Consider the following 14,663-nt stretch of genomic DNA (forward strand, 5'->3'; position numbering starts at 1 on the left):
CTGGTCTCTGTCTGCCGGCCCCCTCCCGGGTGCCCATCCTCCTCCCGAGCCTCCTCCCAAGTTCCCACCCCCCCCCCCCCCCCCCCCCCCCCCCCCCCCCCCCCCCCCCCCCCCCCCCCCCCCCCCCCCCAGTTTTCCCATGACCCAGTTTCGCCTTGTGTTAATTGTGTTAGTTTAATTCCAGCTGTGTCTATTTTGTCCCTGTGTTTATAAGCCCGTCTGTGTTTGTCGGTTCTAAACATCATTATGCTACGTGTGTCTCCTGGCTACCCTGTGTTTTTCCTCCTGTGGATAATTAAAGACTGTTCTGTGTGAAATTCCTCGTTTCCTCGTTCCTCGCTCCACACAGTCTGCAACCGTGACAATAGCGAGAGATGGCAGATAAGAGAAAATGAAAATTTCAGAGAAACAAAACATTAAAATAAAGGATTACGATCAGGCAAGAGGTAGGACCCGCGTAAATATTAGAGCAGCTTTTCAGCGGTGGAGAAACTCAAGGAGCAGAAGGGATCTTCTTAAAAGGTGAGTTACATTGATTTTGCTTTTCCACACAACTTTTCTGTGTTGGCTTTTGCTTGAATAAGCTGCGGTTGGCAGGCATATCAGATTCCGCCATCGTCGCTGCCAGGGTTGTGAACGTACATGTGGGGCTGAGTTATCAAAATAGGGAGGTCCTGTTGGGGTATGTTTTCGTGCTTTCGTGTTTTCGTGCTTTCAAGTATCAACATCGTTTGGTAAAAATCGCTTAGTGCACCTTTAATGTTTCACCCCTGATTACATGCATAACCACATGAAATAAACTTGAGGTTGTTTATAAATTCAATTTGACAAGACCAACAAAAAAAATCCTAGTTTTGCCAGTTGTTTAAATATTTATTAAATGAGCAATAATGAAAACTAAATTGAAAGCTCTCATGCAATATATCCATTTATTGTATCCTTATTTTATTACAATTTTCAAAAACCTCATTAACTTATTTGTGTAAAACTTTCTTAATTGTCATAAAATGCTAAGTGCACCTTTAAATCATGCCACTTTGTCGTGATCTGGCAAAGAGATGCCGGTTTGACTTTCAATAGGACATATACGTCATAAATCCAGCGCGGACTTGTAGGGGTTTCTTTACGTCACACCGCGGTGTTTCCGTCAGGTCTCTCCGCATAGCACAACACACAGCAAATGTCTCTCTCTCTGTCTCTCTCTCTCTGTCTGTCTGTCTTTTCTATTTCTTGACTCTAGAGAAGGAGCTGCAGCCCTAAAACACCTTTGGATGCCTTTAGGATACAAATAAATGTTTACTCATTAGCAGCGACGGGCGTATCGTAATGGAGAACCAACATCGACATCTCATCTGCTCAGCTCCCTAAAGGGTGAGTCAAATCTTTTAAGACTTTCGCCTCATAACAACCCATTTTTCTATATTAATAAAGAAAATGTTCAAATCCTACGATCAACTGAATTAGCAGTCAGTGCATAAAGGAGACGGATGCACATGAAATGAAAATTATGACAGCTCGGTTTGTCCAAGAAACAAAAGTTGTTTGTTCGGACATGCAGGACCCCAAACCCAGAGCTAAAAGTGGTTGATTTGAAGATTTTTTTTAAAGACATTTAGTTCTTATAAATGATGTTCAGTCATTAGAAGAGCGTGTTGAGGGAGTGGGATTGAGCGCTGCTCTGGAGTCGGGTTTGACATGAGCGAAAGCGACTGATCGGTGGCTGGAATAGAGCACAGAGCGCGCGGGTCCCCCGCCGCAGGCAACACGAGCACTGCAGAGAGACATAGACACAGAGAAGTAGCCTACTGAGAGACCAAAATTACACAAGTGTATGGCATTTTTTAATATTCCTTCTTGGGTATGACAATTTTAATAATTTGAATCCTTTATGGCGGGAAGACATGGAAATTAAAAAGTTGTATCTGTTTTTACACTAAGCGTTGACTGCATTTATCAAGCTTTACTTGCAACATTTTACAAATATTTATTTATTTTAATGGTAAATAAAAAATTATCAATAGCTACAAAATGAATTCGTTAGTTTATTTCTTATTTTGATAGGACGCACTTTTTGTCAAATACTTTTTTCTTTTTTTCTATATAATAGTATTAATATTTTATTTGAGATAATAACACACAGCCAAATCCATTTACATACAGTGAGATCCATTTTGAGTCTTTGTTTTGAGTCAAATAAGCTTAACATGCTGGTTGAGCCATGCCACTTAATGGGTGATTTTCATTCAGCTTTATTGGACTGAGACTAACTTTGTTTTCCAGATAAGTCTTGCAACTTTAAATCCCTTTAAATTCTTTTTGATTATGGATAAGCTGGCCAACATGCTAATGTTAAGCCATTTTATAAAAGAAAATGATTTTTACACGATTGTGGTCAGTGTTTTCTATAAAAGTGGTGATAAAACTAATCCAGCTTTTCATTTCAGTCATGCACTTTAAACTCATTCAGCTAGTTCCAAGGTTGTATTCTCGAGGACTGTACAGTATTTCATCAGCGATGCTGCATTGACCAGGCTTTTATCTTTGCTGTCATATAGTTCAGCTGCATGATTCTGCCTCATTATAGGCTGCATAAGCACTGAGCAATTCAGAGATAAATCATTTATATTTGGTGCACATTGTGTAAATATGCAGTAATTTGTCCTTTAAGATTGGCATCCCACAAGAGGTTTTTTGTCTGTTGCATTTAGTTTGCATGACTGGGAACACATGTCCGATGATAAGATTAAATTCTGCTCCTGTAGCTGTGCTCATGCTGGTGGGAAGGTTCGCTCTGCCCATTGAGAAAAGGCTTTATTGAATTACCTGCAGAGTGATGCAACCGGCCGTGTCTTGATTGAGAGCGACAAGCCTCATATAATCCAAGCCTACTTTTTCTCTTAACCATGCATGCTAGTGCATCATATTATGATACCCTGATGTTTCACTGATTCTGGAGATGTTATGTAATCTCAAGATGAACGTATATGTACAGAGGAATAATATTTGAATAATCTGTTAAACATGTTCAGAAAGAATAATTTACATTGTAATGTAGTCTTCTGCTTCCAATTGTGTGGTTTCCTTGCTATAACTCAGTGTCAACATTTTCAGATACAATACTGTCATGCCATATATTTATAATATTTGCGAATAGCATTCAGATAGAATTAAAAATGAGTTGAGACTACAGGAAAGTTTCTAAATGCTAATTAAATGAAAACAAATATAAAGTGTCAGATTTGCTTGCAGCGAAGCACAAGATAGAACATGATCATCAGGTTTTGTTTGAGTGCTGCTGTCATTAAATCAACAGGTGACACTTCATATACTTCTAGATTATAGACTATATAACTGTATTGTGACTTCTCACCATATGGGAATGTTTCTTAAATTTGTTACAGCTATAAATAAAATAAACCAGACCATATCGTCCCCTTGGAAGGTGGCTTTTCCAAAGATTTATGTTGGTTATTTATGAACTATGTAGCCCAAAGCTTTAGCACTCACAATATAACTTTAAACCTGTGTTTCTCACAGACTCATGAGAGCCATAAAGGCACAAGCTCTTCTTCTGTGGTGACTGCAGACCTCCCGCCACCGTCTAATTATGAATGAGACAGCTCCACAAGACAAGTCTTTCCTCATGAAAGGAGCCAGAGACATTGCTAAGGAGGCCAAACGACAAGCTATTAAGAAGGTTAACAAAGTTGTGGACCATGCCTCAGATGAGTACTCCAGCAGTCGCACCTACCAGCGCTTCCAGGATGAAGATGATGACTACTACAGCCAGCCGGATGGAAACTATACAGGAGACCACGCCAATGATGAAGAGGGATCCAGCGATGCCACTGAGGGTCACGATGACGAGGATGAGATATATGAAGGGGAGTACCAGGGGATCCCCTTAGATGCAAAGGCCAGAGATGAACCGGTGGCTCTGGGACAGCCGCTGGCAGACGGCCTGAAGGACCGAAGAGAGCTGGAGAACGAGAGGCAGGCGGATGAGGAGGAACTGGCGCAGCAGTACGAGCTCATCATACAGGAGTGTGGACATGGCAGGTTTCAGTGGCAGCTGTTCTTCACGCTGGGGCTGGCGCTCATGTCTGATGGTGTGGAGGTCTTCGTGGTGGGCTTCGTTCTCCCTAGTGCAGAGATGGATATGTGTGTGCCTGACTCGAGCTCTGGATGGCTAGGTAAGAATATAACAAAACTAACAAATGTACATTGACACTGTATTAATGCATATGCCACACTGTATGCAAAGTTTGCATTTTATTAATCATGTATTCCCTGGGAATTCAACCTATGAGCTTGGTGTTAATAGTACCAGGCTTAACGGTTTGGGCTGCTGGAAATAGAAACCAACAAATTACTTTAAAAAAAAGTCAAATTTCTAGGTGGTTCTTATCTTCTTTAACTAGTTTTTTCTGTTTTCTTCATTGTTTGCAAGCAAATAACAATAACATAAATGCAAGCAAATAACAATAATACAAATGTACATAAATATTTATAATTCTTAGCACAGTAACTATGCATATTTTAAAAAAACATACTTTTAACATTATCATGCAAAATTATTTTTAATTTTTAAATGATTACAATAAAATTTATTTCTTAAAATAAATTTTATATATATATATATATATATATATATATATATATATAATTTTCATCTAAAATGAGGATTTTTAGCAGGCTCCGCTGTTTATGTTCAGTTATTTCACTTCAATTGCATAGAAAAGAACCTTTACATTGCCATTAGAGTCAAATTACTGAACCTAAACCAAGGAAAATCTTTAGATGAAAATTTCAGACAGCACTTAGAGGCTTTTGCATCTGAACTCTTCATATACATATACATATATATATATATATATAACACCCAATCAATCCCATTAATATGAACAATAACATATTATACATACATAGATAAATACCCAGAAGGTTTGGGGTTAATAAGATTTGATTTTTTTTAAAGGAATTGGATACTTTTATTCAGACAAATGCATTACATTTAATTAAAAAGTTGTTTATGATGTTACAAAAGAATTATATTCTTAATTAAGGCTGTTCTTCAATCTATCTCTTAAATCCTGAATTTTTAAAAAAATATTTTTTCTATAAAAATATGTAGTGATCTCAATTTTAGATAGCCTCACACGGGTGTAGCAAATTAGCTCACAGGGGAAATATTTATGATTAATTATAACTGGTTATAATTAATTATAAATATTTAGATTAAATCTCAGAATTAACTGTAGCAGAATCAATATTACAATTATTTAATCTATTCGTCCACCAAGCAGACAGTAGAATCATTTATCAATTCTAGGAAAGATTATCTTCCTGGCCAAGAAAGAGCAGCTTTCCTACTTTATGTACAGTACTAGCAGTAACTCAGCATGTAGCAAGATTAACGTTCAGGGACTGTGAGCAGCACACAGAGACAATCAATTGTGAAAATAAGAGATTTAATAAATGAAACTACAGTTAACATACAACTAAACTAAGCAAAACACATAGATACAGAATGAAGGAAAGAGAGAGAGAACAACAAAAGAATGGCATTAAAAATCAATTAACCACAACTTAATGAGAATCATCAGAGAATCAAGAATCACCTTGATGAAGGGGCCCAAACTTAGAAATAGGGCTGGGTATCGATTCAGATGTCCCGATTTGATTAGATTTCGATTTGATTCTCGATTTTTTGATTACATTCAGTGAATATAGTTTTAATACAAATGCTATTGATATTTCTAAAAAAATGAACAGTAAACATCAGTTTACAAATGGTGAATTAATAAAAAGAAATTAAGAATTTGTATTTTAAACCTAATCATTTTTTGTATAGGTTCCTTTTTTAAACAATAATAGGGCCCTATAAAATGTTCTTAATTTTTCTGGTAATCAGGTGAAGGCATAAAACATTAATTTTATTTATCCTGATCAAATGAAAATTAAACCCATTTAATTTTTGGCAAACAAAGTGCTGCACAACAGAGGTTTACTGTTAAAATTAAAAAGAAAACAGATGTGATTATTCCTTTAAAAATAAAGATTTATTCATATTTATTAGCAGTAGTAGCATTGAGTCTTAAGACTGCTAAATAGTAATATATTCTGACAGTTTCTTAACGTTAAACTAAACTTTTATTTTGACGAGTTGCCGTGAAGAACTTGCAGCTGCTCTGTATGTGATATGATGGTAGTTTTCTCAAATGAAACGGTAAAGTGCTAATGAAGTGACTCTCAAAGCAGCTGGAGATGACATTCGTGTTCATATCATCATATAGTGAGACGGCAGAAGCTGAAAATACCGCAAGCGTCATCGGCGCTTTAGTATGTGTGTAGTAAACAAAACAGTACGCTGTGCCATCCGCCATTCATTCATTGCGGAAATCATGGCGCCTTATGCGTGATATCAAATGCTTCCGCATATTTATAGTATTACTATAGCATTTCACCTGAGCATTGCGAATCACACGTATGGCCATGATAAGCGCTGCATGAATGACAGGCTTTCTGTTGTAACATCATGCAAGGTAAATAAGGGTGACATCTAGTGGAGAAGACTAATAATAAGATTCACGTTAATCAGATCTTGTTTTAAATGTGTGCTGAAATAAATACCGGAAAAGATCGATTCACGGCTTTTGAGAATCAATATTGAATCGACATCATTTAAAAAATCATTAATCGAAAAATAATTTTATTTGCCCAGCCCTACTTAGAAACGCATCTAAATAGTTTGAAAACGGTTACTTGCATTGGCTCGTTGCTGAACAAGAGTCCGGATGCGGTAGACAACTGAGATTCTTGATGAGTTTATTAGGAGTGAGCTGGAGGATTTCGTCGGGTTCTTCTGAAGATTTGAGAGTCCACAGTGAATCGACAAAGTTTCTTTAAGGTAAAACTGCTGGAAAGTCAGACTTGAGGCGTGAGTCTGAGATTTAGCACCCATATAAATGTAGACTGTGCAGCCAGGTCTGTAATTTATATGCAAATGTCAAAAGGCTAAAAGGATATCTGAGACATAAAGCCCAAATGATCATCAGTGATCCTTTGCAGACGCTACACAGGGCACCACTGAATGTAGTGAATTTAGGTCTAAGTAGCACCACAAGTGTAATGGCTTTCGGCATAAATATTAATATTAAAATTTAAATGTAAACCTTATTCTAGATTCAACAAATAAATCAAGAGATTATTTGATATTTACTGACATCGGTTATATAAAATCCAATGCAAATTAGATGATCATAGTGTTTCCCATTCATTAACCAGACTGGCGGCCCGCCTGTATCTGTATCCCCTCATCAAGTCTGTTTGAGCTGCGTGTTTCAAAGCGAAGCGCACACTTCATTCATGCGATCAGCTCATGATCTGCTGTTTGCCACGGCTCCGTTCACAGTGAAGGCAGTGAAAACGGTTTTTGAATGTGGTGTGATTTTAGTGCGCATCTGGGAACGCAACGACCACCAGTTACACTTTGTTTTCACATTAGCATAATTTTCAACATTTTAATGGGCAAATGTTTACAGTATTTCAGTAATGATTTGTAATTAGACGCATTTGTAAACAAATGCCCTAGTTTGTTGCCCCGCTGCCCCTCATGGCCTAATGGTAGAGAGTCGGTCTTGTAACCCAAAGGTCATGGGTTCGAGTCTCAGGTCATGGAAAAGTGATATTTCCGTTCTGCCTGGTCATGTGCTGAGTCGGAATCGGAAAAGTCGGAAAAATGCAGATGGAGCGGCATTTACTACACAGAGCCATTGTTCACTGACAAGCTATTCATAATCGCAGATGAATCGCTTGCGATTATGAACGTGATATTGCGTAGCTTGTCAGTGATCTACAGCTCTGTGTAGTAAATGCCCCTCCATCTTAAAGCACATGATGGAGATTTACTACAGAACCGGCTTTACTGACGAGATGCGCATGACAAATCGCATGTGATTAATCGTGCAGTCCTAGTTGAATCCATTTCACAGTCTTGAACTCCTGAAGGTCCTTGGTCTGGAACCCACAAATGGAGGAGCCTTAAAGGTGAAGGTTCTGAAATCTGTGCAGAAGATCCAGACAACCTGGAACACGCAGGAGAAGGATCGCTGACGAGACGATTCGGAAGTTGTTGGAGAAGATCCAGCTGGGTGATGATGGCTGGCTGGGCTCTGGCTCGGGAGTGGGGCTGGAGATGTCCTCCTCAGCAGAGCAGACAGAGAAATGTAGTCCATTATTATCCAGCACCCACTTCACAAATGCAGCAAAATTGTAACGAGGGCCGCTCCCTGGGAGGCATGCCTTGAACTGCTCGCTGAGGCTTGAGATGTAAAACACTCAAAGTGAGTGGTCTGGATAGTGCGTTTGGCACACCAACTCCAAAAAATCCCTGGTGTGAGACTCCATGAGAGCGGTCACTCTGCTCCAGACATAGCAGGGCAACGGCAGGTGGTCATGGTCATGGTGACAGGGAGGAGAGAAAAGAGAAGAAGAAAAAAAAAAACGTGCTGCAAAAAACAGTTTTTGGGTCCTGGATTCTGTCACGGTATGTGGCTGTAGAGAAGCGCACGACGAAGGAGTAAACAGTAACAGTCTTTAATTTAACTTCAAACACGATAGACAGGAGAATAACCCAGAGAAAGAACAAACGCAAATCAAGACCAAGACCAAACAGAAACTGAGGGCATATATACACAGGAAAACAAAATGGCAGACGAGATGATTAATAAGGTAATGAATGATACATAGGTGAATGGGATGAAACAAACTCATTGGGGAAAACTAGGTCAAAGGAAAACTTACAACAGACACGTTTCACCAGTTCACTATACTGGACAAAAATGAAGCAACAATACCAAAATATTTTGATATTATTTGATTGGCAAGTGTGTGATACTTATTTTAAAAAGTCTGCAATTTCTCATTGACCTGGTTTAGGGTCATTGATATTCATTTCAACTAACATTCTTATGTGTTGTATCAGTTTAATTAAGTCTTAATCAAATCACTATTTCTCTCTATCCTTTTTTATCCTGCTTTTTCTTCACTTATGCACTCATCTGGAGAGCCCTGAGGGCATTATGTGGCATGCTCTGCTTCCCTCTCTTTCATGCTTGCCCTCTCTCTTTGTACTTACTCTGTCAATGGCTTTTAAGACATAATCGCACGTGGCCGGCCGTGACTGCCGGTACAGCTACTGGCCTTTGAGATCAGATACGGTCATCAGCAGAAGAATTTGCTGCTCCTCAGCTAGAAGGATTGAAACACTAAGGATCAAAAGAAATATATATTTTTAAAAAGGCTGAAATGCTTTTATATCTTTTTAACCTTTTCAAAGTAGTGTCTTATGCTCATAATGGCTGCATTTATTTAATAAAAAATACAGTAAAAACAGTAATATTGTGACATATTATCATTTAAAATAACTGCTTAAATATATTTGAAAGGAGACCTATTATGCCCCTTTTTACAATATGTAATATAAGTCTCAGGTGTCCCCAGAATGTGTCTGGGAAGTTTCAGCTCAAAATACCCCACAGATTATTTATTATATCATTTTAAAAATGCCAATTTTGAGTGGAAGCAGAAACACACTGTTTTCGTGCCTGTATCTTTAAATGCAAATTAGCTGTTGTTCCCCGCCACCTTTTCTAGAATAGGGCTGTGCTTTTACAGCTTGTACCTCAAATACTCTGCCAAAAAACATCTGTTTGGTTTTTGATTATCATGTATATTGTGCTGAAATCATGCATTTTAAAGTCTTATTGCGCTTAAACTGTAAAATACACCGAAATTTATGTTAAAAACACATATAAGTTACAAAAACAGATTAAGTCAGAAATTACAAGGAGACAGCTTCCCACAATATAAAGTCAATGGAGAGGATTGGATTATTTTTCCCCTCGGTGTGGGTGTGGCCTAAATGTGCTCTGTCTCTATGCCAGAGAGTGAGCTCTTGAAGCTCCGCCCTCTTCTGAAAAGGGAGGCGGGAGCACCAGCTAATTTGCATTTAAAGGGATAAACACAAAAAAGGTGCGTTTTGGCTCATATCCTAAAAGTGGCAATTTCAACAATCTATAAAAGCTAAAACTTCACATACACACTCTGGGGACATCAGAGACGTATTTTACATCTTGTAAAGGGGCATAACAGGTCACCTTTAATCAATTTAATCCTTCCTAAAAACCTCCAAACTCCAAACCCTTTTTCAGAGCCTGCTGACTATCAACAGTCTAATTCAGTCATGTTAAACAGTGAATATCTCTCGGTGAGTGATATTTTGATATTTACTGTCCTTTTCTGTCACAATGGTTATAGGTATTATTCAATGAGTTAGAGAAGGAAATTGACTTTTGTTATATATCCATTCTGTCTGTACAGGTCCATTTATTTCAATGTAGTTTCACAGTTTATTTGCGTTCCTTATTACTCAACTACTATCAGGCTATTCATCCTGATTAAAATCTATTAATCGGGGGAATTAAGGGGCATTTAGTATTCTGTAGAAAGAAGGCAATGAAAATTACTCCATCACACAATTATAGTAATGGATGGTGTTTTGAACACATTGTGTGATGTATCTTCCATTACATTTGGCTTACATTTTGTGTATTAATCAGTGGCTGATTTGTGACTACATCTTATCATAACCCTTTTTCTCACTCTCTTTCTAAGTCCACCCTCTCTCATTATTCTCTTTATCTGTCTCTTTTTGTGTGTTGGTGACTAGGAGACACTGAGCTTTGCTAAACTGCAGTGAAATCACCCCACTGTAGAGTTTACAAGAGCACAGCCTCTCAATGTGTGCAAAAGAGAGAAAGGGATATATATATATATATATATATATATATATATATATATATATATACGATTTTTTACAGAGAATTTCACGGAGGAATGCAAATACTTTTGCGTTTGGCACCATCACTGCAATTAAAAACGAATGAAAATAAAAACTCCGGAATCTTTTTACACTGTCTGAAACAAATCCTGTATTAATATTTTTTGTGCTGAATCATGTTTGTAGGTGTGCAAGAAAACAGATTAATCCTTCACCTTTTTGTTATTGTGCATTGCGTTTCTCTGCAACAGTTGTCCTTTATTGGCGTAGAAGTAGCTGTATGATTCTCAGCTTTGTTGAGTTGACCGTCAACCCCACTAGACCCTGCTGAGAAAACATAATCAGCCATAAGCACTAGTCCCCTACAGGCCTCCATACACCAGCACTCCCTGCTGTGTCAACAGCCCCAGTCAACACTAAACTGCTTTCATACAGCTCCACTAGCCAGCAGACTCACTCTCTATCACCTGTCTAACCCACTACAGCTTCAGTAAGCCAAGACAGGCAGACAGTTTTGATAGCTGATTGATATCCAGTTACAATGGATTGGAATGGGAGCTTTTAAGTAACTAAATTATGTTTTTGGCACATTGTTTTTTTTTTTTACAAATGTTAAAAATTGAGGGGAAATAAATAAATGTTTGGTATGACCTTTCTAAGTGAGCAGCTTGCTGAAAAGTGCAATGCCTGACATGATCTCAGGAGTGTTCATTACAAGTAAAGAGCATCTGGAGACAAATGTGTCTTTTATACCTCTATGAGTCTGCAGTATTATTGGAATGTTAGACATGCATTTATCATACGCAGGTTCTGCTTCATTAAATAAAAGCATTTGTATAATCACACCAGTCTTAAAGTAGTCTACCTCCAAAGTGAATCTATTTAGCAGGCTTGTCACTGTACCAGCAAAGCAGTTTACTGCTCACTATTAATTGCTGTGCTGGTTCAATAGTGCTTGGTCACAAAGAAAGCTGCTGTATCAGATGAGAACATTTACACTTTGAGAAATCAGCAAATCTCCTAAATGTTTTGTGCATTGCAACACATGCTCAGTGTAAAAAGTGTCACTGCATTTCTTCTTTTAAACACAACTATATCCACCAATTTATCCCCAATTTCAGTCTTATGTAATATTTTAGCTCTTCCCTTTTTTCAAGACTTATGTATTTATGTCTGCTACAATGATTTTTAGTATCTCACACACACACACACACACACACACACACACACACACACACACACACACACACATTACTTTTATTTAACCATCAGGATTTAGTCATATGTAACATTAAAGCTCATTCCATAAATTATGTATTGCATGTCTGAATTTATTAATATAATTCTAATGAACCAAGCTTTTCCCTTTTTCCAATCCTGTTAAATACATTATTTGCAGAGAAATCAGTCTGCTACAGAAGAATAACATTTATATTGTATTTTATTATATTTTAAAATGTACCTTTATTTTTTTAAATGTGCTTATTTTATTGTACCTGTATTTTTCATCAAAGTAATAATTTAGGAACAATTAGACTCAGATTTTATGTATGTTGCTGTGTTTAATATACTTTTTAGAGTGGTTTTTCTTTTTATCTATGCACCATCTGCAGTATATTATTTCTGCTCTAGATATGTAAGGGATCTTATTACAATACACAATAGCTGAAGTTATTTTTTAGTTAAATCCTGTGATGTCTGAGGTCTTCTGTAGAGATTAATCTGATACATTTTTAATGGTTATTTGTTTTTCCTTTGGGCTACTTGTGTAATCAACATTTTTACTGCACACAAACTCCCTTGCTACAAGCATCATCCCGGAAGGTCTCCTGCATTTCACCCAGAAAACAACAAAGGAAATCCTCAGGTGAAAACATCAGTTAACTGAAAGTTTAATGGTGTTCTTGTTCTGAGAAGCAGCTGCTTATAAACCAGTATATATAAATCAGCTGCCAAACAAGAATGAAGACAAAAACAAACTCTGCTGAATATGACTGCGTCAGTCTGTGTGTTACTCCGCCTGAGGTGTGTGTTCCCACTCTTCTTTTATTTACTACAGGCAGCATTGTGTATCTGGGGATGATGGTAGGGGCCTTCTTCTGGGGCGGCATGGCTGACAAGGTGGGCAGACGGCAGTGTCTGCTCATTTGCATGTCCATGAATGGCTTCTTCGCCTTCCTGTCCTCTTTTGTGCAGGGCTATGGCTTCTTCCTGTTCTGTCGCATGATAGCCGGCTTCGGGTGAGTCTGTTTCCCGCAGCACACAATCTGTGGTAAATCTTCGAGACATTAGACTTGTCAAGTCCAAAACGTGGATCTTGATAGTGACTTTAAATTTTGTACATCATATAATACAAATAAATTTTATATACAGTATATAGACTACTGTTTGGGGCCAGTACAACAAAAAATATATATATATAAATAATACTTTTATTCAGCAAGGATGCATTAAATCGATCAAAAGTGACAGTAAAACATGTATAATGTTTCAAAATATTTCTATTTCAAATAATTGTTGGACTTTTAAACTTCCTATTCATCAAAGAATCCTGAAAAAATGGTTTTCTTGTTTCACGGTTTTCACAAAAATATTAAGCAGCATGACGTGATTTTACATTGATAATAATAAGAAATGTTTCTTGAGCATCAAATCAGCATATTGAGCAGAATGATTCCTGAATATTTACATTTACATTTGGCAGACGCTTTAATCAAAAGTGACTTACATCATGCTTCTGACTAGGGATGCAATGATTATATATTTTGTTGGTACGATTATTGTCTGAGGAATAATCACGGTTTATAATAAGAAATGTTTCTTGAGCATCAAATCAGCATATTGAGCAGAATGATTCCTGAATATTTACATTTACATTTGGCAGACGCTTTAATCAAAAGTGACTTACAGTTGAGGAATACAACAAGCAATTTATTTTTGAAGGTAAAATGAAGTCCAAAAGGTTTGCATACGCTGGGTAATATTTGTGGAAGTGTACATAAGACTGTAAGCGTAAATTAAATTTGCATGCGCAAGAGAAGCTTTGTAAAGGTGTAAATCGCGTTTCAAGCATAAGAAAAAATGATTTGCAGCATTTTACTGTTACTCATAAGCAGAGGCAGACAAAGTACTCAACTCCATTACTTGAGTGAAAGTACAGATACTGCTGATCAAATATTACTCCATTACAAGTAAAAGTTGTAAAGACAGATTTTTACTTAAGTAAAAGTACAGAAGTACTTGCTTTTAAAAGTACTTAAGTACCAAAAGTAAATTTCCTTTTTTATGTTTTATTGTTGTACGTAGTAATACTTGCAATACTTCTGAAGCAACTTAGAATACATTACACCTGCTGAATACACTGACTAGCTTGTAGTATATTTGGAATAAAGAGTTTTTAGAATGTTAAAAACCTATGGGAAAATAATAATAATAATAATAATTATTGAACACCCCTACCCACCCCCACAAAAGCAGGATGGTAGTGATCTCACACAGCTCTGACAGTGTGTGCACACATCTATGTGTAGCAATTCATCCACATTTGAACTGAGTGGACAGTGAAATCCTGTAAATACAGAGTGATAAGGAAGAAAAAAAAATCGAACCTGCTTTAAAACCCAGCAACACAACTGTAGATGTATAACTTTACAGCAGCAACACTGCTTTAACAAAAAAAAGCAAACAGCAAGACTTATTTGACATCAAAACAAACATTTAAAATGCTGTCTAATTGCTCTCGTGGTACTTTAATGTCACACACAGAACAGTCTGTGCAGTGCTGCTTCAAGTCCAACACCTTTTGTGTTTTATTAGGAGA

General features: G+C 37.3%; 1 protein-coding gene across 1 annotated transcript in view; it reads left to right on the forward strand.

The window, feature by feature from the left end:
- The first annotated feature begins 1,156 nt into the window (after window positions 1-1,156).
- Window positions 1,157-14,663, forward strand: part of sv2ca (synaptic vesicle glycoprotein 2Ca) — a 49,214-nt gene continuing 35,707 nt past the window's right edge. Inside the window, exons 1-3 of the mRNA XM_016250939.1 lie at window positions 1,157-1,371; window positions 3,538-4,193; window positions 12,903-13,083. Coding sequence (XP_016106425.1) covers window positions 3,608-4,193; window positions 12,903-13,083 — 767 coding nt within the window. The 5' untranslated portion in view covers window positions 1,157-1,371; window positions 3,538-3,607. The remainder of the gene's footprint in view (window positions 1,372-3,537; window positions 4,194-12,902; window positions 13,084-14,663) is intronic.

This window comes from Sinocyclocheilus grahami, unplaced genomic scaffold (genome assembly GCF_001515645.1).
Source record: "Sinocyclocheilus grahami isolate Dianchi unplaced genomic scaffold, SAMN03320097.WGS_v1.1 scaffold1016.1, whole genome shotgun sequence".
Classification (NCBI taxonomy): domain Eukaryota; kingdom Metazoa; phylum Chordata; class Actinopteri; order Cypriniformes; family Cyprinidae; genus Sinocyclocheilus; species Sinocyclocheilus grahami.